This window comes from Echinops telfairi, unplaced genomic scaffold, assembly GCF_000313985.2.
Source record: "Echinops telfairi isolate 266 unplaced genomic scaffold, ASM31398v2 ScPeMD7_70;HRSCAF=299, whole genome shotgun sequence".
NCBI lineage: Eukaryota > Metazoa > Chordata > Mammalia > Afrosoricida > Tenrecidae > Echinops > Echinops telfairi.
The window spans coordinates 52,906,500-52,932,080 of NW_022103968.1; the positions used below are offsets into that span (position 1 = coordinate 52,906,500).

Genomic DNA, 25,581 nt, shown 5'->3' on the forward strand with positions numbered 1-25,581 from the left:
CAGGCCTCCTCTTAAAAATAACTAGCAAAGGTGAATACCGTGTTACAAATCTTCAATGCGATAAGAATACCACATAGTGGGGTTGGCCGGCTCAGCTTAGGAGGAAATGAAAGCTGAGTGTGTGGGCATCTTTATTTCCATTAGTCACCTGCTCATTCAACAAATCCATGTAATGCAATGCTGCTCCTGTGTATGGTACTGGGACAGACAAGAGAGGAACCTGGGGGGTCGTGCCCTGAAAGACTTTCCAGTCTAATATGATGATCAGTTATAAACACAACTATATTATAAGGGATAAAGTGATCCCTTCAAAGAGGGACAGAAAAAAGAGCCTTAGAGGGGTGACCGCAGAGGTACTTGAATTGGAGCCTGGAGCGGTTGGTGGGATTTACCTAGCCATACTTGAAATACCAGTGGACTTGCCTTATTAGGATCGAATGGCTCTCCACCCCACCCCACCCCTGGATCAACTCCCATTTAAAGTTGTGTTCTAAATGGGTAATTCTTAGAATCTGCTGCGGAAGAACATGTGCTTCTCCGGGCTCTGAAAACAGGTCAAGGAATGGAGAAAACAGATATGATTTGGGGACGAGTGATTGTCAGTTCTTGGAATGTTCGTCTCCTTTTAAAACTCGCATGCTCAATGGACATTCTCTCTTCTCTCGCCATCCCTCTCTCAGGCCTTTGGGATGTGAATGTTTTTCCGGACATTTACCTGCTTTCCACCACAATGTGAGGAAAGAGGAGGTGCCAGTACTGTGTCTTGGAACGGAGGCTCTCCGGGTCTTGTTTGGGTCCTTTGCCCGAAATACCAGCGACCTAGCCCACGCTGTTCCTTTCTGCCAGCACGCTGCTCACCTATTATTTTGATAAGGAACATGAAAGGACATCCCTTCCCTCCCAGTCATTAAAGTCTTAGCACTTGGGTCCTTTGTGGAAACACTTCTGTGCTCCCCCAAGTCTTGGAGACGACCGGGTCCACGCCCAGGCTCCAGGGCACACACAGCATCGAGTTGTGCCAGGGGAGTCAGAGGTCAGGAGCCACAAACACGCCGGATGAAATCACCAGCCCCGCGAGGGGAGGTGGCGAGGGCCGGGCCCTCCCTGCCAGTCTGGCAACTCCGGCTTAGTCCCCCGCGCGCATCCCACACACTCTGGGCGCTAGTCACCGCGGTGTGTTTACATGAGTAATGGAGCCGCGGGGGGAAGGGGGCTGGGAGCAGCGCGCCCGGGCGCGCCGCGCTCATTCGGAGGAAAGCTGACATCCAGGGATGTGGCGGCGGCGCAGTCCCAGGCCGGGGCGTTCCTGAGCACAGGCATCCGTCAGGCAGATGGTGGTCGACTGGAATGGGTAATCGCCACTCTTCTCTTCGCTGGGGTTGCTTTGGGGAGCTGGTTTCCCTTTGCTCTTTCCCGGCTGGCTCTCAGGGCAGTTCGTTCGGAGGAATGTTCGGGAGCTGGGAGGAGAGCGCTTTGGGGAGGGAAAGCCTGCGCTCCGGGGAAACTTCGGCCTCTGCGATCGGACCGTGGAGGCAACGCTGCTTTGCTGAGCTCTATCGACCAAGGGCACGCTGTGGCCATCCGCAGCAGAAGGGCAAAGGAGTGGGATTAATTGCGTGGGTAAAATGAGCACCCTGGGACATGTCCCGAACCCACTGGCTAACTACGCGACTGAAGTAAGATTAACAACAGCCACGAGCGTTTGTGTTGATCTGGGTTGGCGCTGTCATAATCCGACCCGAACGTAATAATAATAAAAGTGTGGTGACTTGGGAAAGTTTGAAATACGTTGGCTGGGATGTGTGATTCGTTAGTTTGGTATTGTTCAGGCGCTGGCTGGCGCGTTGGCTGGTTTTAAGTTTTGCTTGACTTGGGTGACTGATGAAGTTAAATGTGAAAGTTGATCCCGGAGAGGCGGAGAGGCGAATATTGAATGATAAACAGCAGCTGTGTGTGTGTGTGTGTGTGTGTGTGTGTGTGTGTGTGTGTGTGTGTGTATGTCAAACTCAGCATCAAGGATGAACTACAACTTTGATTTGCATCTTCAATCTACAGCTTTTAAAAAGTGAAAACCCCTACAGAATCAGCCTGACCATGGTGTGATCTTTGGGAATAATTTTAAATAGCCCTCAAAGTTTTCATAAGTCAATACATTTAAAAAGAATCGAAGGCGTGCTGGTTTAAATGTATCTGCCAGATTGGTTGAGATTTGGAACGTGCTGCTTGCAGTATTATTAGTAAATACATGTGAGGCTATTTTTTCAGATTGTTGCTGTGAATGCTTCTCTAAATAGCCATCTGACCACCTTATCTCTCACATAATTTGATGTCTCCAAATGCCTTCCGAGTGAGATGTTTACATAGGTTACTTACCGTCTTGGGTCAGCGTATCACTTAGGTTTCTGAAAACAGAATCCAATGTAAGAAAAACCAAGAGTGATCTCAGAGCCTGGCTCAGGGTTGTCTTTCGATTCAAGATGTTTCTTTTCTAAGACAGGACAGCGCATTTTCTTTGGTATCATTCTTTAGAACTAAGAGTTTCGTTTTATTGGTATTGGTTGGACAGGTTAAAGTGTAATAGATTCTCTTAGGGAAACACAGTACAGAAATGTAACATCTACCATGATCTCACGGAGGGAAGTGTATAAAAGTGAGGTTTTTGCCTGCCAGTCTGTACATTTCTCAGCACGATTAGAGGGAACCACACAGTCTGATGCTCGGTCTTTAAAAAGGAAACCCATGCAAATACAATGTCTGTAAATTGTTCTCCATTTGTTTTCAGCGCCAAATCTTAAAGGCAGACCACGCAAAAAGAAATCATGCCCACAGAGAAGAGACTCATTCAGTGGCACTAAGGATTCCAACAATAATTCCGATGGCAAAGCCGTTGCCAAGGTACAGTCATTCATTCCATGGCATTCATTTGACTGCATCTCCCCAGACCCCGCCCCCCCCTTCCAGCTTGCTTTGCTCCTGTGTCTTGCTGGCAATTTTTGATTGCGATTCTGACTTGGGTATTGCACCGCTCTGCTGTGTCTCTTCCCAGCTCCTCCCCTCCCCTCCCCCGGTGTGTGGGGTGTATAAGGGGAGGCGTAAGCATTATGATTAGTCAACAGAAAGACTGCCCACCGCCCAACTAGGCCTGTTGGGTAAAGGACAGATGATTAAGCGCCCACGTCATTGAGGCTCGGGATTTCATAGTAGGTGACACAATGACATGGTTTACTCTGCCCAGATCAAAAATAGACTGGCTGAACCGTCCTCTTTCTGAGTGCATGCCTCTAAATAGGTTTCAGAGATGATCAGAGGATGAACTTGGGGACGGTGAGAATTGATCTTTTTCCTTCCGCTTTTGCAAAGTCACCTCTAATGTATTCCTAAAGTAAAACGAAAGGCACATAGAAAGGTTGTGTGTGTGTATGTGTGTTATATAGATAATGCGTGTGTGTATATACATAGATATATGGTACATGTATGGGCGGGGACTTCAAAAAGTCTATAGGTAAAGGAATTAAAAGATGATGGGATTTCCCCACAAACTTTTAGAAGGTCCCCCATATATACATATAGACATATGTCTTTGTATGTTTTACAAAAGATCGCTATTAATGTCCAGTACAAGCCCAAATCCTAGTGTATTTTTAGGGCCCCCACATTTGTGTAAACATTTCTTGGAATCTTGAGAGCGCATGCCTGAAATCTTTAGCCACCAGGAAGGGTTAAGTGTCGTTTCATATTTTCAGACTTATCTCTTTTGACTTTTGTGTGCGTGGCTCAAATGTCCACAGTTCCATTTAGTGGGTGCTAGCATTTAGGTGTTTCTGTGCCAAAGTCAGCAATAGCTCCTCTAGACCCTAATTTGAAGACCGCATGTCAACTGGCACCATGTTTCCAGATCCGTGGAGTAAACATCTGAACATAGAAGCATTTCGATGAAGCATGAGAAGAATGTGGATGAATCTTACCTAGAAACACAGGAACCCAGTCGCGGATGGACAGTCTAATGTGCGCCCACAGCACTCGCCTCCCCTGGCAGTGAAGTAAACCCTAGACATTTACAGGCTCAAAACCTCATCTTCCAATATGATGGCCTCATAGGGAACCTTGAAGACTTTGGGGTTAAGAGTTTTGCACTTCGACGATTGCAAAAAGTTAAGACAAGATCAACAAGTAACTGTGTCTTTTCCATTTTGTTGTTAAAAGCAAATCCGCCTTTGCTGAAAGCTATGTTTGTTATGCTCTTTTAACATTCTGGGAGTGAATTCACATGGATCCCAAGAAAGACATCTTTTAGACTACCTTTGACTTGGGTCTTGAAGGATGTCAACAGGAACCCTCTGATGTGGTTTGAAGTCTCCTGCACGATACTGCAGAATGGAGGGAGAAGGTCTTAAGACTAGAGCATTTGGCCAAGCTTGCATGAGTGAGGTCTTTTGTTGGCATCCCGCCTCATACCTTTAGGATGGTGTCATGTATTCACTGCAGAGTGTTCTGTACCTGAGCCCAGCAAGATGAAGCTCCTTCCCAAGTCATTTGGAGTCACTACCAAAGCAGGCCTTGGGGAATTTTATGAAACTCATAAAATTCATATGAGCAACAGCACCTCCGATATTCCTTTCCATGGAAGGGAGCTCAGGACTCATACTCAGATCCTCCAAATGAAGCCAACAGCAAGCAGCCTGCTGTCCACATGGGCTGTAGTTGAGGTTCACTGACTTTTCTTCTGAAGGAAAAATAATAGTCAAGCCTGGATCTTTACGAAGACCTGGGCTGTTGTCCCCCTTGTTGGTGTTCAGTGGTGAAAGCGGGTCGGATTATGTTGCCTGCAGCTTCTGGGAACTTGCCTAATCAGCCTGCTCTTCTCAAAGTTGTGGATTACAATACTGATGTCATCATTTGCAGTGGATCTGGCAAGACGGTTTCCCCTAGAAAGGGATGATTGGCTGATTTGAAGTATGGTGGGCTTGACAGTTTGCACCAACAGGGAGATGAAAAACCCCACGAAAGGGCCAAGCCAAGTGTGAGGCCAAAAAAGACATCAAACACTTGTTCGAGTCTTAAAGTGTTCTCCTGACATGCTCCGGGGGAGATTACACACCTGAGACCACCTGACCATTGGCTGAGCTGGCAGCAACCTTTTAGAGGAAAGTGAATGGTTGAACTTTGTGACCAAACCTGTATGACCGTTTTGTCGCATGTGCCACCATCAGCATCTCTCACTCTGGAAAAAGACAGCGTTCACTGCACCACACAGCGAAGATCTGAGAATAAGGGTCCCTCCGCTGGACTTGCAGTGCCCAGGAGTGCAAAAGCAAATGAAGCCCGTCACCCCCGCAGGTTCTTCTCTCTCAATGACATCTTGAAAACCAACACTGACTGACCCTGTTTTATAAGGGCGGGAGATTTGGATGGCTTCTCAAGATTGCAAAAAGAGACTGCTGAAGGATGTCATGGCTGTGTCCAAGCCTTGCTCTTTCTCGGGACCTGGCTGACAGCAGCAGATCCAGAGTCCTGGCTTGTTTGCAGGGGGGTCTATAGAAAAGGAATCTTCTTGGCCCAGGTCTCAAATGAAACCTGTGTGGGTGAAGACACATGATTTCTCCTATCCGCTAAGTATTTTTCCAAGGTCAGACGTGTATAAGCAAAACTCAAACCACTTGCATAGTCAGTTCTGACTCATAGTGAGGGTTTCGAGACTACAAGTCTTTATGGGAGTAGATAACTTCAACTTTCTCCCACAGGTCGGCTGGTGGGTTTGAACTGCCTACCTTAAGCTTAGCAGCCCAAAGCTTACTGGACAGTACTATCTGGGCTCCTTGAATGCATGACAGGTGGCTTCTATACTAACATCAACAATGTGGTTTTTAAAAAATGTAAATCACAAACATACTTTCAATATTTCACAAATGTTATCCTTCCACCATCCTTGGAACAATCCCTCCCCCCCCCTCAGCCCCTCCAGGTGTTGTCCTTCCTATTTTACTGAGGACAAACCTAGCTACTGAGGTGGTCACCTAGCTAATTAGTGACCAGATAGAAATGAACTGTCTAGCTTCTTTATTGCTCGTCCAGTACATCTTGATGCCCTGGTTGGAGGCAATTTCGTTCAAACTCAATCCTGTGGAAGGATGTGGTTAATATCAACTAAATGGTGGTTCACTGAGAATGTGAAATGTGGACGCTTTAATTAGCACTTCTTCCCCTTGGATGTACTGTTCTTCAGAAACTCCAAAGCACTGTGTGAACTCAACAGGTGTGGTTTGCAGGCTCTGGGAAACCGATCTTGTCATCGACTGTCGGCACCTAGAAGGTCAGCTCTCCCAAGGGCTCCAGGAAGACTGGCTCCTATTTCTGTGGACACCTGCGCTATCATAATTCAGTAATTTGTGGGGTGGGAACTCTTGCCCTAAAATGTTGAGAATGTTTTGAGTAAATGTGAAAAACAGCGAGAGGTCACTTCTGCTTTGGGTGTTTCTGTGCAGGTGATGTGAAGCTTACAGCCCTCAGAACATGGAGGGAAAACCTCCTCCACCCGTAACAGTGGGGCTTTTGACCTAATGGCTTAGATAATTGCCCCATGACCCCTACAAATGACTTACAGACAGCTCAAACTGAGCATACACAGCTCAGATCTTCCGCTATATGGACCAAAACAGGCTGTGGAGACAGGCAGACCTGAGTTCTAAACCCAGAGCTCTGCCCCTCCTCAGCCTTCTGTAAGTTAAATAGCCTTGCTGAGCTTCAGTGTCCTTACTAGGAAACAGGACTGCATGCTTCCTCCCTTTTAGGGTTCCTGTGAACATCAGAGTGGATTTCGTAGAGCCTACGGCACTATACTAAAGCCCATGTAGGAGTTCAGTCAGTATTGGTCTCTGCCCTTCTGGTCAATATATTAGGGAAGGCAGGATCTTCTTTGAAACTTTGGGAATCACCTAGTTTTGTGTACTATGTAATTCACATTTCTAAGCTTTATGCTTTCTAGTGCCTAGAATTAAGACAAGCTTTTTTTTTTAAATTACTTTATTGGGGGCTCGTACAATTCTTATCACAATCCATACATCCATCCATTGTGTCAAGCACATATGTACATTTGTTGCCCTCATCATTCTCAAAACATTTGCCTTCCACTTTAGCCCCTAATATCAGTTGCTCATTTTCCTCCTCCCTACCTCCTCTCCCCTCCCCAATGAACCCTTCATAATTCATAACTTATTATAGTTGTGTCATAAGTTACACTGTCTGATGTCCCCCTCCCCTCTTCTCTGCTGTCCCTCCCCCAGGGAGGAGGCAATACCTAGATTCTTGTAATCTGTTCCCTCTTTCTACCCCACATTCCCTTCACCCTCCAGGCATCGCCCCTCTCACCACTGGTCCTGAAGGAGTCATCTGTCCTGGATTCCCTGTGTTTCCAGTTGCTATCTGTACCAATGTACATCCTCTGGTCTAGCCAGATTTGTAAGGTAGAATTGGGATCATGATAGTGGGGGCATTTAAGAACTAGAGGAAAGTTATATGTTTCATCGTTGCTGCCCTGCACCCTGATTGTCTCGTCACCTCCCCACAACCCTTCAATAAGGGAAGACAGGCTTTTTAAGGGGCGTTTTGACCACTAACTTAATAGCTTGGTTAAGTTTCACTTAAAGTGCAAGGTAAGTCAGAAAATACTGCTATGAGGGTTCCCACTCACCCATGCACTGGGTTCATTCCAAACCAAACGCGTTTAAACACGCCTCTGCCACCAATGGCTGGCTGAAGGCCAGTTCTCCCACGAATTCCCTTGTCTTAGTCTCATGAGGGCACCTTCCCAAAAAGGTCCCATAAAAGAGTGGCTCTGCCGGGCCCATGAAGGGGACCTGCTGGACCCATTAAGTTCCAGGCAGGTCACCTCTGAAGGTTATGTCAACTGTGTTTGGGGATTCCTTAGGGATAGTCTTGAATACATTTTCTTGAAGGACACAGGCCGATGACAAATGCTTAATTCAGAAGAAATTCTAAGACCAGCGAAAACTGCATGGGCAAGGAAAATGCCAGGAAAGTCTGCACCCAGGAATTGTCCTTTCATGACAGTATACCTGCTCAGAGCTCTCTTAGGAGAATTTTACCGGAAATCCTTGCCCCGTCCACCTGACAGCCCTGCTCTTGTCCCTCCATACTTCACTCTCTCCCCAAACTTAAAGGACATTTCAAAGGAAGATGGTTTGAGCCCCTCGAAGAAACCCAAACTGCCTTTCCAACAAGGAGTGAATTGAAGAGCACAGAATTCCTCAGGGAGGCTTCGAGACAGGGAGCCAGCACCATCCTAAGTGTGTAAACCCTCATGGAGGTTATGTTGAGAAACAATAACCACATCTTGAGAATTTCGTTTTCAAAGTTCGCTGTGATTTTGTAGCCATGTTTTTAGAGTCTCTGTCATACAGTGTTTAGAATTACCAGGCCCCCCCTAGGAGTAGAGTACATGTCATCCCTGGCCTTTTGAGTTACCACACGCCACACTTAACTACCACCTGGCTTTAGGTTTGGGGAGGGGAAGGGAAGGGGGGGGTTGTACATCTTGTAATTAGTAATACTTCATACAATCTTGTAGCACCTAATTTGCTGATATTTCTTGAAATGTTAAAATATCAGATTTATAAGGATATTTATAATAAAAGTTTTTAAAAAGGTATTCTACTTCAGTCAGAACAAATTGACAGCAGTTGTTGAATTAGAACCCCTCAAGTTGTAAACTACCCTTATCTGGTCCATATCTCATACTCAGTACATGTTAACTGGATGATCCGGTATACGTTACTCATCCTCTCTGTACTGAAGCCTCACCCTCCTATCAGGCTCATAAGTTTGATGAGCATGAAATTAAATAATACAACCAAAATGGTTAGAACAGGCGACATAATAAGTGCAGGCTGGTCTCCTTTTCCGCGTGCGTTATTTCATTGCGTTTTACAGAGACTGTTTTGTACACATTGAAGGATGGGGCCAACACTGCCTGAGCTGACCAAGGCCATTTGGGGCGCCATTTTCCCCATAGCAGGCGCTCCCTGCTTGTTTCTGTGTCACGTTTTGGTCATTCTCACAATATTTCTAACTTCTTCATAATGCTTTTGGGTACTTGCTAGACTGCAACATAGGGTAAACGTAGCTTTTGTGTGCCCTTGGGGGTAAAGTGCGTGTGACCTGCCATATTTGCTTTATTGCAATATTTGCTATATTGCAAGTCTGAAGCCAAACCCACAATACCTCTGAGGTCTGGGTGTGCTCACAAAAGGCCAGTGGGCAAATACAGATGGGAAGTGGAGTGACTTTATGGTTGTTGTTTTTTAATCCATTAAATTATACATTTCATTAGCCCTTTAGACCCAACAACCTAAAATCCAGCTGTGAAAAATGACAGCATCACATTTTACAAGATGTTCATCTTAAGGTCATGGTGCAATGCATTCAAGTTTGAAAATCCTGTAAATAAGAATATTTACATGGAAAAGGACTTTCATCCCATTTCTACAGTCCTTCACAAATTAAAATCTTACCTAGAGGCCCAGTGCAATGAGTTGTGCAGGGGATTTTGTCTTTCCAGGACCAGAATAAAGATATTAAACTAGTGTGTTCATTTGAGCGAATAAGCGATAATGGGAGCCCTTATAGAGGATGCTTCCCCCTTTAATAAATAAGCGGCACTTTTTATGTGCTTCAGTGCTTGGGAAAGAAGATTTGCGGGGAGAGGGTAAAAGAAGGGTGATGATGTGGAAAGGGGCATGCTGAAGACTGTGCGGGGCAATTTTATTCATCCCTTGTCTCCAACACTTGTCCACTTCTCCCATCGAGTGGAGATGTACAGAATATTGGAATGTACGCATTTCCCGTGGGTTTGCGTGAACTCTTAGGCCTGACCCTTTGTACTTTCCCTTCTTACAATTAAAATAGCTCAGTAACTTAGCGGTGTATTTAACAACTATCAAAGGCCTCCTGGAGAACATGGCCAGCGAGGAGGGAACATTAGGTTGGCAGCCTGCTATGCCCCGCTCTGTGTTCTTGGCTAGTGTGCAAGGCAGAGTATCTGGCCTGCTTACCACCATTTGTTTGTCAATCGTGGAGCTTCTCACTGGCACTTTTAGCTGGTCTCTTCCCTTTCATCCCTGGGCGGTACAGTTAATACACTCAGCCGCTAACCAAGAGCCTGGAGGTCCCAACCCTGCCCCCGCCCCATACCCCCTTCTGCCCCCACCAGGTAGGTGCCTTGGAAAAAAGATGCACTTTGAAAAGGCAGCCATGAAAATTTGCTGGAGAATAGCTCTAGTCTGAGACACCTGGGGCCGCCATGAGTCAGGGACAGCATGAGTTGACGTCACCTCAACAACAACTGTTTGTTGTTGTTGTTTAGTATTTCCAGAACTGACTCCAAAGCGAGAAGCTGTCATGTTGCATCCTGCTAGGCCTGTGTGTCAGGGCATCGCCCGAGGGCCAGAGGTAGCTGGAATGCTACTTCCCTGCCTGACGCCAGTATTTCCTGGCATTAACACACTTGTGCTTTTCGAGGTTGCTAGAGAGAGTATCAACAAGTTGAGTTGCTTATGAAGAACTAAACTGGCCTGTCATTTTGATTCAAAGTGCCCAGTATAGGACTGTGTGCTAGGAAGGCGGGATTTGTCCAAGGAGAAGCATGAACCCACCCAGATCAAACAGTGTTGCTTGGCTTCACGTCCACCTACCTGTGGAGTCTTAAAGAAAGTTGCTAAACCACAGCCCCCTGGCCATTTGTTCCTACAAATAAAGGGTTGTTGTTGTTTTTTTTTTTTTAGAAATACCTTGCCCATCTGTTTCCATGCTGTCTATGAGTGCTTTTTACACTACACCAGAAGAGTTGAGTCATGTGACCGTGGCTGGGTCGCTTAAAAGACCATCTTTTTTCAACTCCATGGCCGCCTGCAGACAGCTTGGTCTAAGACCGTTCACAGAGAGCAATGTCTTTTAGGGGTGACTCTCAGACAGGGAGGACTGACTAGTCGGCTCTGCCTTCCCAGTCCGCGACGGCCAGTGCTCGGCGTGGTGTCTGTAAGCATTGCAGCCTGGGCGTCACTCCACGTGCCACCTTTTCTCTCTTGCAGGTGAAATGTGAGGCCAGGTCAGCCTTGACCAAGCCGAAGAATAACCATAATAACTGTAAGAAAGGCTCCAATGAAGAAAAACCAAAGGTCTCCATTGGTGAGGAGTGCAGGGCGGAGGAGCAGGCTTTCCTCGTGGCCCTTTATAAATACATGAAAGAAAGGAAGACGCCCATAGAACGGATCCCCTATTTAGGTTTTAAACAGAGTAAGTACACTTGTTTTCATTTCGAAGATATCAAAACGGATCTGATTCTTTGACTTGAAGGGGGGTAGTGGTGGTGGGGGTGACCCAAGGGATTAATGTTGAAATCCTAACTTGGGGCTGGTGCCCTATGTTTAGACTGAGTCTAAAAGTTGTCCAAAGCAAGCCTTTCTCTCCTGCCTCTTTCTGTTGCATTGTTCCCTGCTGGGGGGCAGTTGCAGGGAGATATTTATGGGCTCAAAGCCACTGATGATGACTGGAAATGGACATGTTGAAAGTCTCTCATTTTCTGTTTTGTCAATCTTGCATGTCCCTAACGCCTTTCTTCTGAGATAATCCCATGACGTAGCTTGATCAGGCGCAGATGTTGCCTGTGGAAAGGCTGCTTTTCAGAGGAGGACCTTTAAAGGTGGACAAAACAACCCCAGAGAGAAAACATATTCCCGAAACCCAAACGTGTTCAAAGATAAAGATCTGGCTTCAGAGGAAACAAGAAATACGGGCTCGAGCAGGGGCCCTATTTTTAGCGGCTTTGACATGTACATTTTACGTGCCATTGTCTATTTGTAAGTAGAGCCAGGGATGCAGAGCTGAGCAGAATTCCTTATAAAAGAGAAGAAACCCAGACCTTCGGCTGAGTTTGCAATTGAATATATATTTGCCTCGGTCTGGATTTAGTGACACACAAAGCGATGAGCCCCTGGCTTGAAATATTATTTTCTCCAAACGTATCTTCCTAGATTAAAACCATGTGTCATTTTGATGAAGAATGTCAAGCCTGTATGCTTTACATAACAATTTACATACCTAATAGCAATTGGCACTGATTGCCACAGAACACTCGCAGCCATTATAAACTTATATAACTAGGAATGATTACAATGTTTGTCTGAAAACTGGTTGCTTGAAATAGAAGTAAAATTAATGTACTATGAACAGCTTTGTTGCATTATGCATTGGTTCAGATTAAATCAAGGCCGAGGCAGGGTTCTTGATAGCTTTGAAACAGTACAAGGTTCAGTGAGGCTTTGAGAACGTGTTGTGTCAAACAACCTTTTTAAAAATATATACTATTATTTTCGCTTTATTCTTCATTTCCTTTGCCAAGGAATTATTTGAAGTTCAATTTTCTCCCCTTGTAAAATAATCAAATTCATAGCAGCCCCATTATCCTTGGAATTTGGTACAAATGAGCAGGGTTGCTGGCAATTTGGAATAGTTGTTTAGCAGCAAAATCATCGCAAACTCTGTAAAGAGAAGCCTGCCATGTAGTGTATATGTAGATGTATACATATTTCTGTGTGTATGTCTATCGGTGCACAGTTAAATCCGGGGGCCATTTGGCTCACTGTTCAGTTCCTTTGTGAGCGAATGTCTTCCTCAGCTCCCTGTGATCTGTTACATCACTTCCACCTCCTGTTTGAAAGATGTGTTTTCCCAGTTATTGGAAGACACCACGTGGTTACTGAAATATGATAGGAGGCTTTAATATAGTGCTGCCCATCAGATGTCCAATTATTGAAGTAATCATATATTGGATTGGATATGATTTATTCATTGTGGAAATGTCTTATGTAAGGGAAGCATTATATATTATCCTTTAATCAATGCCTTCTTTCTAAAGGTTGAACAAAACCAAGCCCAATTTGGATATCACGCACTTTTTTCCCAGGGGCCATCCAGCTTAATTTTCTTTGCTTTGTTGATGGCAACAGGGCTGAAATTGTGTTGTCCTTTATCCTAAAAGTAGAACCATTTCCGTAGCTTTGTGACTGTTTCATAAGAAATATTTTAAGTAGTAATAATATATCCTGTTGTTGAATGCCCTTTGGCAAATTGTTTCCTAAGAACTTAATTCCCTGGGGTACGTTAGTATTTCTTTTTCTTTCCTTTTCTTTTTCTTAAATCTTTCTCATCGAAAAACAAAACAAAATGTTTTAATTGACATCTTTTGGAAATATGTTAATGCAATGCTTATCTAAATACTTATTGTCCCTCTAACAGTTAACCTTTGGACTATGTTTCAAGCTGCTCAAAAACTGGGAGGATATGAAACAGTAAGTGTTTAAGCAACTTAAATGAAATAATTTTGCAATCTGACTCTGCCCCCTCCCACCCTCTACCAAAATGGAGAAAAGCAAACATCATTGACTGCCTTTTCAAATGACTCTACACTTTGGGGGTTTATTGGGCCGGTTTTGGAAACAGTCCCAATTAGTTCCAGGTTTGGCAAAATTGCAAACTTGTCGTAAAAACTACAAGTGGAAAACATATGTAACTCTCCCCTGTCAGGGAAATTAGTTGGGTCTGTAATTTTTTCCCATGTTGAGAAAGGGCTATTATTGTACAACAAGCCAGGATTGCATAAAAGAAATTTCCCTTGGCAACATACCTGACATCTGTTCATGTCTAATATGGGAAATGTATTAAAGGCTTTCAAAAGTAATCAGTATTGGCCATTAAGGAATAGAATGCAGCAGAATCTTCTCTCATTCTAAGGCAAAGAAGCTTTATTAGACAAGGGTCAATGCCACGTAAACAGGAAGTTATCAAACTTATTCAGAACAGTCTCTGACACTCTTTATCAGCTAATTCTAACTGACAGGAACGGGTTATTTTTAGCCCACAGGAAAATTTGATGGCCGTGGATTTTACAGCATGTATTTTCAACCAGTAAAATGTTAGCACAACAAACTAAGATTAAAATCTTGAAGTAAGAAGAAAGAGCTGCATTAATGTAGCACAGGGAGATGACATCTGTAATAAAATCGGTTGACTTAGGAAGATGTCGTCATTGGAAATATTTTCTCCTCCACACAGTGATCAGATTAACTTGTGCAGTTTCTTCTGCAATTGAATAAGAAATTATTTTTCCCTTTCCTTATGAAGTAATCTGGGATATCTCTGTGCTCTAGTAAAATGACAGTAAGAGACACAAAATCAAGAAGATGAAATTATTATAGCTGAAAGGGAATAGCCAGTGTTTCTTGCCAGACAAAGCATATTGTCCCACAACCTAACCCAGCGATCTGATGGCAGGAGCTGGGGTGGGGAACAAGGTGGCAAGCATTGTGGTGTTCAGATAATCTGGTCTTTTAAAGAGAGAGATTTTCCATGAACTCTGACTATAACCATTTTTATGTAAATATATATGCGTACCAAATGCTGTTTAATATATAGGGTCTCTATGGTTTATAAGGGAATATAGTATACCAAGTACCTATAAAATGTGTATTTCCCAGACATGAATTGACTTGAAATATTTATTTTATCAAGTGTCTTAGATACAAATAAATAATGTAATTTTTCACTTGGTTTGCTCTGTTGATAAGACAAAGAGATTGACTCCTTACCACTGTAGCTCATACTTTTGTAAAATCCTGAACTAATTATAGCTTTCACCCATGTGCAGAAAATGATAACTCATTCAGGGTTAGTCTCATAAATTCAGAAATCAACCCCATAACCCAGACTTTGATTGTTATGCATAGGAGTGCACATTTTTTATGAACTGCGACTGCAGATAGTTACATGGTATTGCACAAAATTATGAAATGTCTCTTTAAAGCCAGGGACTTGATAGGGAGAGTGCCCACAAATGTCGCAGAATCAGTTTTTCCTGCTTTCCTGGTTTTTTTCTTTTCTTTTCTCTTTCTTATTTGATGGCCATCCAACAGCAAGATGGTATACAAGGGGTTTCAAAAGGTTCGTGGAAAATCCATTGTTTCTTAATTCCATTTTCTCCTATGAACTTTCTGCAACCCCCTCATCGTACACGCAAGAAACTTTTGATACATTTCACAGCATCAGGGTCAGACTCCTCCAACCAAGGGTCCCTTTTCTGTTTTGGAGCGTGTGCATGAATGACTCCACAGTTAGCAACTCACCTGACCACACGTGTACTGAGGACCTTGCTGTGTGCGAGGCAGATGTGAAAGTGTCTAGGCTGGTGGTTGACTCTTTAGTTGCTTACCATCTTGAGTCTGTGATGATTAAAATTCTTGACAAGGGCGTGACTTTCCATGCCCTCGGCACGGACACTGCTTCCAGTAGAAATGAGAGGAAGGCAAGAGGGCTCTGATGCTGGTCGAGGAAAGTCTTGTGGGACTGATGGAGCTAGAGAGAGACGATTGTGGTCTTGTAGGAAGAGAATCAAATGGGGAGTCGCGGTTGGAAGTGTGGAATTAGGAGAAAGTTAGGTAGCGTTTGAGTCACTTAGAATGCCCAGAGGGATGGAATGAGCAAACACAAATGGGGGTCTCCAGAGGGATGGGAGGAAGATGGTGCTGACGAAGGAAGTCTGTGAAATGCTGGGCCCTGAGAGGACTCAGTAAGCATGGGGAAGGGCCTGCTCAGAAGGCTGTTAACACGCTAAGAGTGGTGCTGTGCTATTTGTTCTGCTCTGGTGTGTGTATGTAGGTGAAGAGTCTGGTTGCGGGACCAGGGGGAGCCATATTGAAATCAGCCTTCCATCTGCTTATGAGCCTCAGATCCCTTCAGACGAGGACTGGTGCCCTCTGTGGGCCTTTCCTCCTTACCTCTCCACTCACCTGCCGTCTTGCTCATCATTTGCTGAGTTCACGTTTGTGCTTGTTTTTCTTGAATGCCTCTCGTCATGTCAGGCAGTGTATCTAGGTAGGCATCCTAATATACAATTCCCATCTATGCTCATGGACTAGGTATAAGCCCACAGGTGAGATTTCTGTCTAACCTGAAGAGTGTTTTTGAAGCAAGATTTTCTCTTAATTTTCAAAATAAAAGTCTTTATCCTACCTGTTGACTGTGTAGGCACTGAAGCTTGCCACTCTCCCCCATCCTTTATGCTGATGAACCTTGTGAATTTTTGGTGGTGTGTTTTGAAATTTGATTTTGAAGTTAATCCAAGAGATGTACAAATGACACTCAAAGTCTGAGAATTTAACTTCTGATCATAAAATTACTAGAGGACACATATCTGTGAGATTATCTGATATCAGAAGCAAGTGTGGACTGGTAATCATTTAGAGTTCAAAAGAGATCTTAGAATCTTCTAAATCAGTGATTCCCTAAGGCTAATCCAAGAGCTGGTGCTGGGGTTTGCCATGAGGAACTTTAAAGGATATGTAGTTGTCTAGTCCCATTCCCCCTAGAGACATAAAGATATTTACTTTACTGGGGCCAGCGAACCAGACTCTTTGATTGATTGATGGAAGGTTCCCAGGCAATGCTAATTAAAGCCAGTGGTAGCAATGGTTATCAACACTCACTGGACCCCATGGTTCTTGGCTTCAACATGTCACGCACATCAATATCAAGTATCAAATAATAGAACATTGTCTCCATGCTGCTGCTATAAAAACATGCCAGAGCATTAAGGTTTGCTTGGCTCCGAACGGCACCAGGTTTCTGACAAGTATTTTTCCATTCAATACAATGTCCTCTTAAGTTCTGAGAGCAGTCTTTCCTTTCCTTTATGCACTAGTTTCACTTGAACAAGGAAAGGGGTGTGTCTGAGGTGTTGTCTTTAGTTGTCTTTTTTCTGCAAAACAAAGGTTGCTTGCCCTACTCTCAACCAGATTTGACCAATGAGAAAGCTGGGCCCAGCGAGAAGGGCGGACTGTAGCGACCATGATGTTCCTCACATTCTGACTCACTGAGGATGTTGTGTGCAAAGGCCTGAACTTCCAAACCCCTCTGGAAGGCAAAAGATCAATAAATACCCATCCTTTGTACCTTCCATTCCCAGCAACCTCTTACATCCTCCGATGACGTCTCTGTATTTGGGATGATGTGTTAGAACTAGGCTCCAGTAATAACCTACATCCATTAGTAGTACCTTTCAATTAGCTCTTGTAATCAATTAGTACCTTGTAATCATTTTGTACCTAGTATGAACTTTGCCTTATGCATGAATTGGTTGAGAATTTTATTATTATTATTATTGATTCTTGAGAAAAATGCATGAACTTTGAGGATGGGTTAAGAAGTCTACATGAGGATAAATATTCAGCAAGAGTCAAGACTTGCCAAGTATGACATTTGGAGATGTATTGCATCTGCTGGTAACTTGTGATTGGATAAAGACCTCTCTCTGGAATCCTTTCTGGTTATAAAAAGAGGCCATCATAATGGGCTTGTTTTTGTTTGTGGTTATAAACTATTCCAAACCTTCTGGTTTGAATTGCGGATTATAGATTATTTCATTTCAGTCCTTCACAACCCTCAAATTGAATTAAAAAAAAAGAAAGAAAGCACAGAAGTTTTATTTTAAGCCTTTTTAGATTTTGACTAAAAGCTACTTTTTTTTTTCATTCTCTTTGCCTCCTCTGCCTTTTCTTCAATGCAAGTGGTATCTCTTCGTTAGCAATCATAATTGGATTAAATGGATTTGATTGTCTCAAAACCAATGTCCTGGGAATCACATTGGTTGGTAGTGAGGACCCTTCACTCGCAGTCGGACGGGGTGACCTACAGTTGAAGAGGCGCACGGGATAAAGCTTTGCCCAGTGAGCTAAGGAAGCTGTCAGTCTGGTGAAGCAATTAAAGCTCTCCGAGTAGCTTGGGATGCAGCATGTTGAGAGCGGTTTGCTAAAGTGATTTCCGTTTGGCTCACCGTTTAATGGCTAGCCAGAGGCAATTCTTAGGAGGTAGAGTAGGGACAAGGGTCTTAAGTAAATCTTATTCTAAAAGCAGAAGACTATGCAGAGGGTGGCTTTCTAAGAATGTCAGCATCAGCCTCCTCTGGCCCATAGGTGAAACAAGCCCATTCTTTTTTCATCTGGGAGAAGTTGCTTGGCTTCTGCTTTTGACATCAGTTTCAAGACATCCTCTGAATCTAACCCTAGTTCTCTGGACAGGCCAAAGCCTCTTGCTTAATTCAAAATTCTGAAGGCCAAAGATGATGTCATGTCGTTTTGAAAGGCTCCGGTTCCTGGAGTACTACCAGGAAAAAAATTCATCTTCCTTGAATTCAGGCTGCCCTCAAGGTGCCCTGAAAAAGTGCTGCCTGAACACCACCACATGCAGGCAAGCCATCCCCTGACTTCATCCTTCCCGGCCATTGGGAAGCCCCCACGGAACCCAGGGCTTCAAAAAGTTCGAATTGCTGTATCTTCACTTGCCCTCAAAAATATCACAATTCCTTTATGCAACTTCAAATGGGGTTGAGAAATCAAGTCTGCAGGAGAATGAATGTCTTGGGTTACCATAGTGGTTTGGTATTTAAGTGACTGGATAGTTTCATCAAAGATTTCTTTCCCACTCATTGAGCCCAATGTCTTGGTGAGAATGTGGGCGTGTAGAGGCAGTTGCCTGGGTTCGGAAGCACGCGGATTGAAAAGGACTGGTAGACAATGAAACCCACTGGGTGAATAATGGTGCAAGGTGCTTTTCACAGAGGTCTTTGAGGCCTATCCAGAGGAGGAAAAGAATATTCAAATATATTCTAAGTAAGGTGAAAATTCAAGGTACCCTGATTGATGGTTTTTACTTGAGTGTCATCTACTCAACATTTTAGTCGACCTTTCTGCTGAATCACCTGGGGTTATGCTTTCTGCTACATGATGAACTGTTTTCTCTTCATGACAGCGCTCCGTTCTACCTCCTTTCTCCTCTGTGACTCCGACCGCAGCACTGTGCCCTATAAGGATATGCTACCGTCGGTGTGTGATGTCATGAATCTCCTGTAGACAGGCACAGGGCATCATACATCATCCAAGAGAAACCATTACTTGGATGGATTTAGAATTTTCCTCTAGAAAATAAAGTTCTAGAAATTCTTTGCACCCCTGAGAACCTAAAAAATATAAGGCCAGTATGGTTGGTGATGTCATAAATCTCTTAGGAGGACCTTGTAGACAGGCACAGGGCATGCATGATACATCGTCCAAGAGAAACCATTACTTCCGTGGTTCTCCACCTTCCTAGTGCACGACCTTTTAATACAGTTCCTCATGTGGTGGTGACCCCCACCATAAAATTATTTTCATTGCTACTTCATAGCTGTAATTTTGCTACTGTTATGAATCGGTGACCCCTGTGAAAGAGTCCTTCAACACCCCCAAAGGGGTCACGACCCACAGGTGGAGAACCACTGCATTACTTGGATGGAAATAGAATTTTTTCTACAGAAAACAAAGTTCCAGAAATTCTTTGCACCCCTAAAACCCTAAAAAATATAAAGCCAGTCTGAGTGGTGATCAGGAAGCTTGAGGCTATAAGACAGTTGATCAAATTTTCCAGATGGGTGGGGCTAGAAGTTAGATACCTCCGTCAGAAATTGTTTATGTTCCAGATTGGGTTTTAAAGCTAACCCATATTCAGAGAAGAGTTGGGCAACAAAATAAAAATATTAAACAAATACAATTTGTTGTTGTTGTGAGGTGCCATTGAGTGATTCAGACCCATAGCGACCTTGTGTGCAACAGAATAAAACACTGTCAGTCCTGCGCCTTCCTCCCAGTCGTTGTTACATTTGAGCCCACTGTTGCAGCGATTGTCCGTCTATCTTGTCAAAGGGCTTCTTTTTTCCCCACTGCCCCTCTACTGTATTAAGCATGACGTCCTTTTTCAGAGACTGATCTCGCCTGATAACATGTCCTAAGTAAGTGAGATTAAGTCTCACCATCCTCACTTCTAAGGAGCATTCTGGCTGTACTTCTTCCAAGACCGAGTTCTCGGTTCTTCTGGCAGTCCATGGCACTTCCAACATTCTTCACCACCCCCGTAATTCAAATAGATTGGTTCTTTTTCAGTCTTCCTTTCCCATTTCCCATGCACGTGAGACAATTGACAATACCATCTAGTGGATCAGAGGCAGTGTAGTCCTCAGAGTGATAGTCTAGCTCTGGAATGCTTTAAGTAGGCCTTAGGCAGATTTGCATAGCATAGCTCACAGCTGACTTCTTGACTGCTGCTTCCATGAGCATTGATTGTGGATTCAAGGAAAATGAAATCCTTGACCACGGCCATCAAATAGCTAAGTAGGTACTCTTCAGGCATGATGGGAGGAGTCCCTGAAGGTTGACTGTGGAAACCCACTAATGCTCCCAGGGAGAAAAGGCCTGTCCGTGATCTGCTCTCTCATAAAGATGACAAGGTAGTCTTTAGAGGCAGTCTAGCCTGTTGGTGCACTACGAATGGGAATCAATTCAACAGCACACAGTAACAAGAACTAATGGCTATTTGGGGAGCTTGGTAGTTCAAATGGTTAAATGTGCAACTACCCAAAAGGGTGACAATTTAACGCACCCAGAGACCCCTCAGAAAAAAGGGGTTCGAATCCTCTGAAAGGTCGCAGCCTTAGAAGACCCTACAAAGCCATTCTACTCCGCACATAGGGACCGACCATGGGTTGGAATGGACTCAATGACTACTGGGTAAGACGCACTGGAGACAAAGGGCAGTTTTGTGTGGATGGGGGAATGGTACACAGTAGATGGGCCAAGAGAAGCTCAAAGGCCCTTACCTGTCTCCTTACTGGGCTCTGAGACCCATTGTAGCTTTGGGAAATTGTAAGGTGGAGGCTCCCCCCCTACCCCAACCTCCACTTATCATGGGTGATTAGCATTTGAATTAAAGGTGTATCAAAATACAATAATAGAGATGTACTACCAGAGGGGTTCTTTCCTTGCAAATTGGGAAGAACCTGTTTTATGACTTTCCTGTAAAAAGAAAAAGTGCTTTCAAAATGACCTGGTTCCTCTGGGCCAGGCCGTGGAAGTTCCGTCAACAAGAGCGATCAAAGGCCCAGCACTTTGTTCCTTCCAGAGGAGCCCACACTGCGAAACATTGTGTTTCAACACCCGAAGCTCCATCAGGAGGCAGGCAGACCCCTACCACACTGTCCAGGGCTTGTTGGTGTCCACTGAGTGGTGCTGGATGCTGCCCACCGTCGGGGTCTCATCCCGCGTCTGAGGTGGTCTTCTTTCCTTGTGATAACCCATGATTTGTTCTTGAAGGAGCCCTGTCGTTTCTGTGATCGGCAAGTATTTAACGCGGCATTGATTAGCCTGGGAGGTCAGGTGCCCGAGGAGAACGGGGTCAGTTTTGACCCAATGAAAGGACTCCGTCAGCAATGGCGTTGTTCCTTCAGTAGATGTTTCACCGTTGGTACTTACTTCATTTCTAGATGGGTTCACTGCCCTCATCCGAATGCAGGCTTCTTGGGCGTTGGGTGGGGTTTCCCCGTTGTGTTCCCCAATGGCTAGCACAGTCCCAACCAATTGAAGGTGATGATTGGTGAATGAATGGCTGTGTGAGCAGATGAGTTCCGATCGTTAGAACTCATCAGTGACTCTGGTGGATCGAAGAGAGACCCAAACCTGTGTTCTAACTAAAAACACAGGTGGTCAGGGTGGGGGAGCCGTGGTTGGACCAGGTGCCTTTGGGAAAAGCATGTCTCGGGGCTGCTAACCACAAGGTCGATAGTGCAGGTTCTCACCAGCGGCTCTGGGGGAGCAAGAGGCGGCTTTCTGCTCCCGGAAAGATTCACCATCTCGGACGCCCACCAGGGCAGTTCTGCTCCTGACTCAATGGCTGTGAGTGTCATGCATCTCACCTCCACTCCGGATGTTCTCTTCCTTAGGATAGGGTCCTCCTGGTGGAAGCCCTAGAACTCAAAGTTGACAACTTGTAGCAGAAGCTGCTTCACAGTTACTGCCTCCTTGGAAGAAAAAGCCCTGGAATTACAGACCTTACTACATCTTTCTGACATGAGGAGTGCTCTGATACCATGGGGCTCGGGAGGTGAGGAGGGGTGTGGAACGGCGACCTGTTCCCGTGGCCACAAGGCATTGCTACATCATGGCTCTGCTACCATGCCATTATGTGTCTTTGGGCAAGTCACACAACATCTGAGTCTCACCTCTTTTACGGACCAACGAGAATCCTAAAGCATACCTTTTAATAGGTTGGTGCGGAGGTTAGGTGCAATCACAGGAGTGAACATACTTCATAAAATATTAAAATATGGTATGCATAAGATGACAAGAGTGATTACATGAAAAAAAGAAACATAGATAGGCTGTTTGCTAGCTCTGCTGGGCTGCCCAGGGTCCGTACACCTCGTTTAGGCGAGGGGAGTACGGAGGTGCGTGTCAAGGCACCTTCTGTTCTTGCAAAGAGCCCTGGTGGTGTAGTGGGTTACGTGCTGGATGGCTCGTTGCAGTCTGTAGTTTGAAACCACCAGTTGCTCTTCAGGAGGAAGGGGAGGCTTTCTACTCCTGTAAAGGTTGTATAGCCTCCAGAACCCACTGGGGGAGTTCTTCGTTCTATAGCAGCGGTTCTCAACCTGTGGGTCACGAGCCCTTTGGGGGTCGAACGACCCTTTCACAGGGGTCGCCCAATTCATAACAGTAGCAAAATGACAGTGATGAAGTAGCAACAAAAATAATTTTATGGTTGGGGGGGTCACCACAACATGAGGAATTATGTTAAAGGGTCGCGGCATTAGGAAGGTTGAGAACCACTGTTCTATAGGGTGACTATAATGACGGCAAGCTTTGTTGAGAGTGACCCTGGGTCGTGCAAATGGTCCACCTGCTTGGCTGCTAACTGCAAGGTTGGAGGTTTAAGGAAACCTCAGAGGCGCCGTGGAAGGAAAGCTTGGTGCTCCTCTTCCAAACAAAAGCAGAAACAGGTAGTGAAAACCGCGTGGAGCACAGTTCTGCTCTGACACACCAGGGGTCACCAGACGGGGTCACCATGAGTTAGAGTTGACGTAACAATACCCAGGTGGTGGTGGTGGTGGTGGTTGTCATCATTCTGAGGGTTTTGAGGAATAGCTTGGGTGAGATCCTCTGTCTTCTTCCCTGATGCCCAGGTCTCTTGAACAGATAAACCGGGGATCTTGTCAGAAGACAGGAGGAAGATGGTAATTATATAGAAACTAACGATCAAAATACGTGTTTTGAGTTGAATTGAAAGGGATTTGAAGCCACTTATTAAAATCTTAACTGAACTATAACCACCGGAGGATTTTCTTTTCGCTTAAACCTGCTAGTAGAAGAGGTCGCTCTTGCTGGTGAGAAACATCGAAGCAAACTGGGTCAAGGATGCTTCCTGGGGAACCGAACAATGCAAAAATAGCCCTGTCTGGAGGTTCTCCTTGGACCTGTTGAAAACGGTGTATGGAAATAAAAGCATTATTTTTACTTCTAATGGGAGAGGTGCCATTTGACCTGTACCATTTAACTACCCATCTCCTCTTCCTCCTCACATTACAGTTCCAGAGCTTGGGTTGCAAGTTGAAGGGTTATGGGTTTTATTTAGTTATTTTTTCTGATTGTTGCCTTTAGTTTTTTGGTGAACTACCCTGGCAGCTTTGTGGGTATTTTTTTTCCAAAGACACCTCCTGCCCTGGTTGTGTTAAATATACCACAGGCACCTTCGTCTTACCCCTTCTCCTGCACCTTCTAGGGGCAGCATTTTCCTGTACCTCTTGTTGAGAAATGCCCATAAGGACCCCAACCCTTGTTTTGGCTCCCTAGTTTCAAGGAAACACTAGACGTGCTTGAGTCTAGTGGTTTCCCCAAGTGAACCATTTGCCAGATCTTGCATCTGTTATTTTGTGGAATCTTAATTGATATACCAAAATAAAATTAACGGAGGAAAGGGAAAAAATACACAAGCCCACCAGATCACGATGTGCAGTTCAGTATATTACAAGCTGTTTGTTTTCCTCACCCCACTCAATAATATGCATCGTTTGCATTTTAGCTCTGGAATGTTTTCATTTTCATAGGATTTGATCAATATCCCATTTTGTCTGACCTAAATGAATAAAAATAAACAGCTTGTGACATACAACATTCTGACTCTAATTTTAGTTTTGTGGTTAAAGGAGCTGGCATAACAGTACAGCCTGAGACGACTGTACATTCCACCACCAGTTAGATCTTTTAAATTAATTTTTATCATTGTTGTATTTCTTTCTTTTTAAAGTAAGTGGTGCATCCTATGGTTCAAAACTCGGGAGACACAAAAGTGTGTTTGGTGAAACCTTTCCCTCTTCATTTACGACCCCAGCCATGGATTCCACCCCACACCCACACCACCCGCAATCAGTGTTCCTTCAGATTCATTTACACTGATGAACTAAGATAGATTTTAACTCAAATCTGGTGTTATTCTGCAGCTTTTATCACATGACTTAGAGGCATAGGCTCTGAGTTTGGCACTTCGGGGGAAATGACGAGGTGGCCATCTAGGGGGGCTGCCTTAGATGAAAACAGACTAAGGGTAACCGTATAGCGCCAAGTCGAATGTCGACTTTATTGTAAAGCAAAGGGCTGAAAGTGCAATCTCACTTTCAACCCCTAAATCCCCCCATACACTCATTTAGGCTACTCCATTTCTAGATTTGCAGAGCAAACTGGTCTCCCCCGAATGTTGCATATGTATCAAAGCCTGGGTGAGTGAGTCTATTTATGATGCAAGATTGAAATTTCCCATTGCCGTTTTTTTGCAGATAACAGCTCGCCGCCAATGGAAACATATTTATGATGAATTGGGCGGTAATCCAGGGAGCACCAGCGCCGCCACTTGTACGCGTAGACATTATGAAAGGTAAGACCCGGGTTTATGGGTTCGTGTTTCATTGGTTTGGGGTAGGCGAGAGCCTTGTTTAATGACAAGTGTGTCCATTGGAAGAAGCTCCTGGTCAAGGACAAATTAAAAGAAGTCAAAAGGACTTTGGGAAGCCATCTCTCTCCAGCACTTTACATTGTGATTTTCTTTTTTAAGGTGAGGTATTGTCTAGCTATAGAGCTAAAATTAGAGCTCTATTATCTTGGTTTTATTCTATGATCACCTGCGTGAACAGGCCTCCTCCACGCAGTAGAGGCTGTTCAGCGTGTTCGCTATTGGTTCATTTAATATGAGAACCTTTTTTATAGAAAACGGATCTGAAATGTTACTATACATCTGCAGTGTAGCTGATCAACATTTCTTATACTAGGAGGCTTGTCCTCACTTGTCTTAATCGTGTCCCCCCCACCCCACACCCCCGGCCCCCATATTGCTATTTTACTTCTACGGCTGTACTCTTGGCCCAGGCTTTGTGTGGCTTAATTTTTCAAACAATTTCAGCTTCTCTCGGAAAGATGATGATGTTGCCAACAAAATATAATCAAACTAGCCGACTTTGAAGATTGCATCCACAGGGCTGTTTTCTCTTTGTCTTAGGACTCTAACATCCTCACCACTGAAGGCCAGTTCGCAAATGGATGAATTATCCTTACTTATGTCGTGAAGTTGATACTTAAAAGTTGTCCTCATTTCCTTATCCCTGCTAAAGGG

General features: G+C 44.4%; 1 protein-coding gene across 3 annotated transcripts in view; it reads left to right on the forward strand.

Annotated features, from left to right (window-relative positions):
• The window catches only part of ARID5B (AT-rich interaction domain 5B), a 200,589-nt gene that overhangs the window by 148,768 nt on the left and 26,240 nt on the right, over positions 1–25,581 (forward strand). The window contains exons 1-5 of one of the 3 annotated variants that reach the window (XM_045291273.1): positions 1,231–1,351; positions 2,783–2,895; positions 11,103–11,307; positions 13,309–13,361; positions 24,752–24,849. In XM_045291273.1, the coding sequence (XP_045147208.1) occupies positions 1,348–1,351; positions 2,783–2,895; positions 11,103–11,307; positions 13,309–13,361; positions 24,752–24,849 (473 nt within the window). In that variant the 5' untranslated portion in view covers positions 1,231–1,347. Of the gene's footprint in view, positions 1–1,230; positions 1,352–2,782; positions 2,896–11,102; positions 11,308–13,308; positions 13,362–24,751; positions 24,850–25,581 lie in introns of those variants that run through there. The other 2 variants (XM_004701110.2, XM_045291272.1) reach the window with 2 other exon arrangements.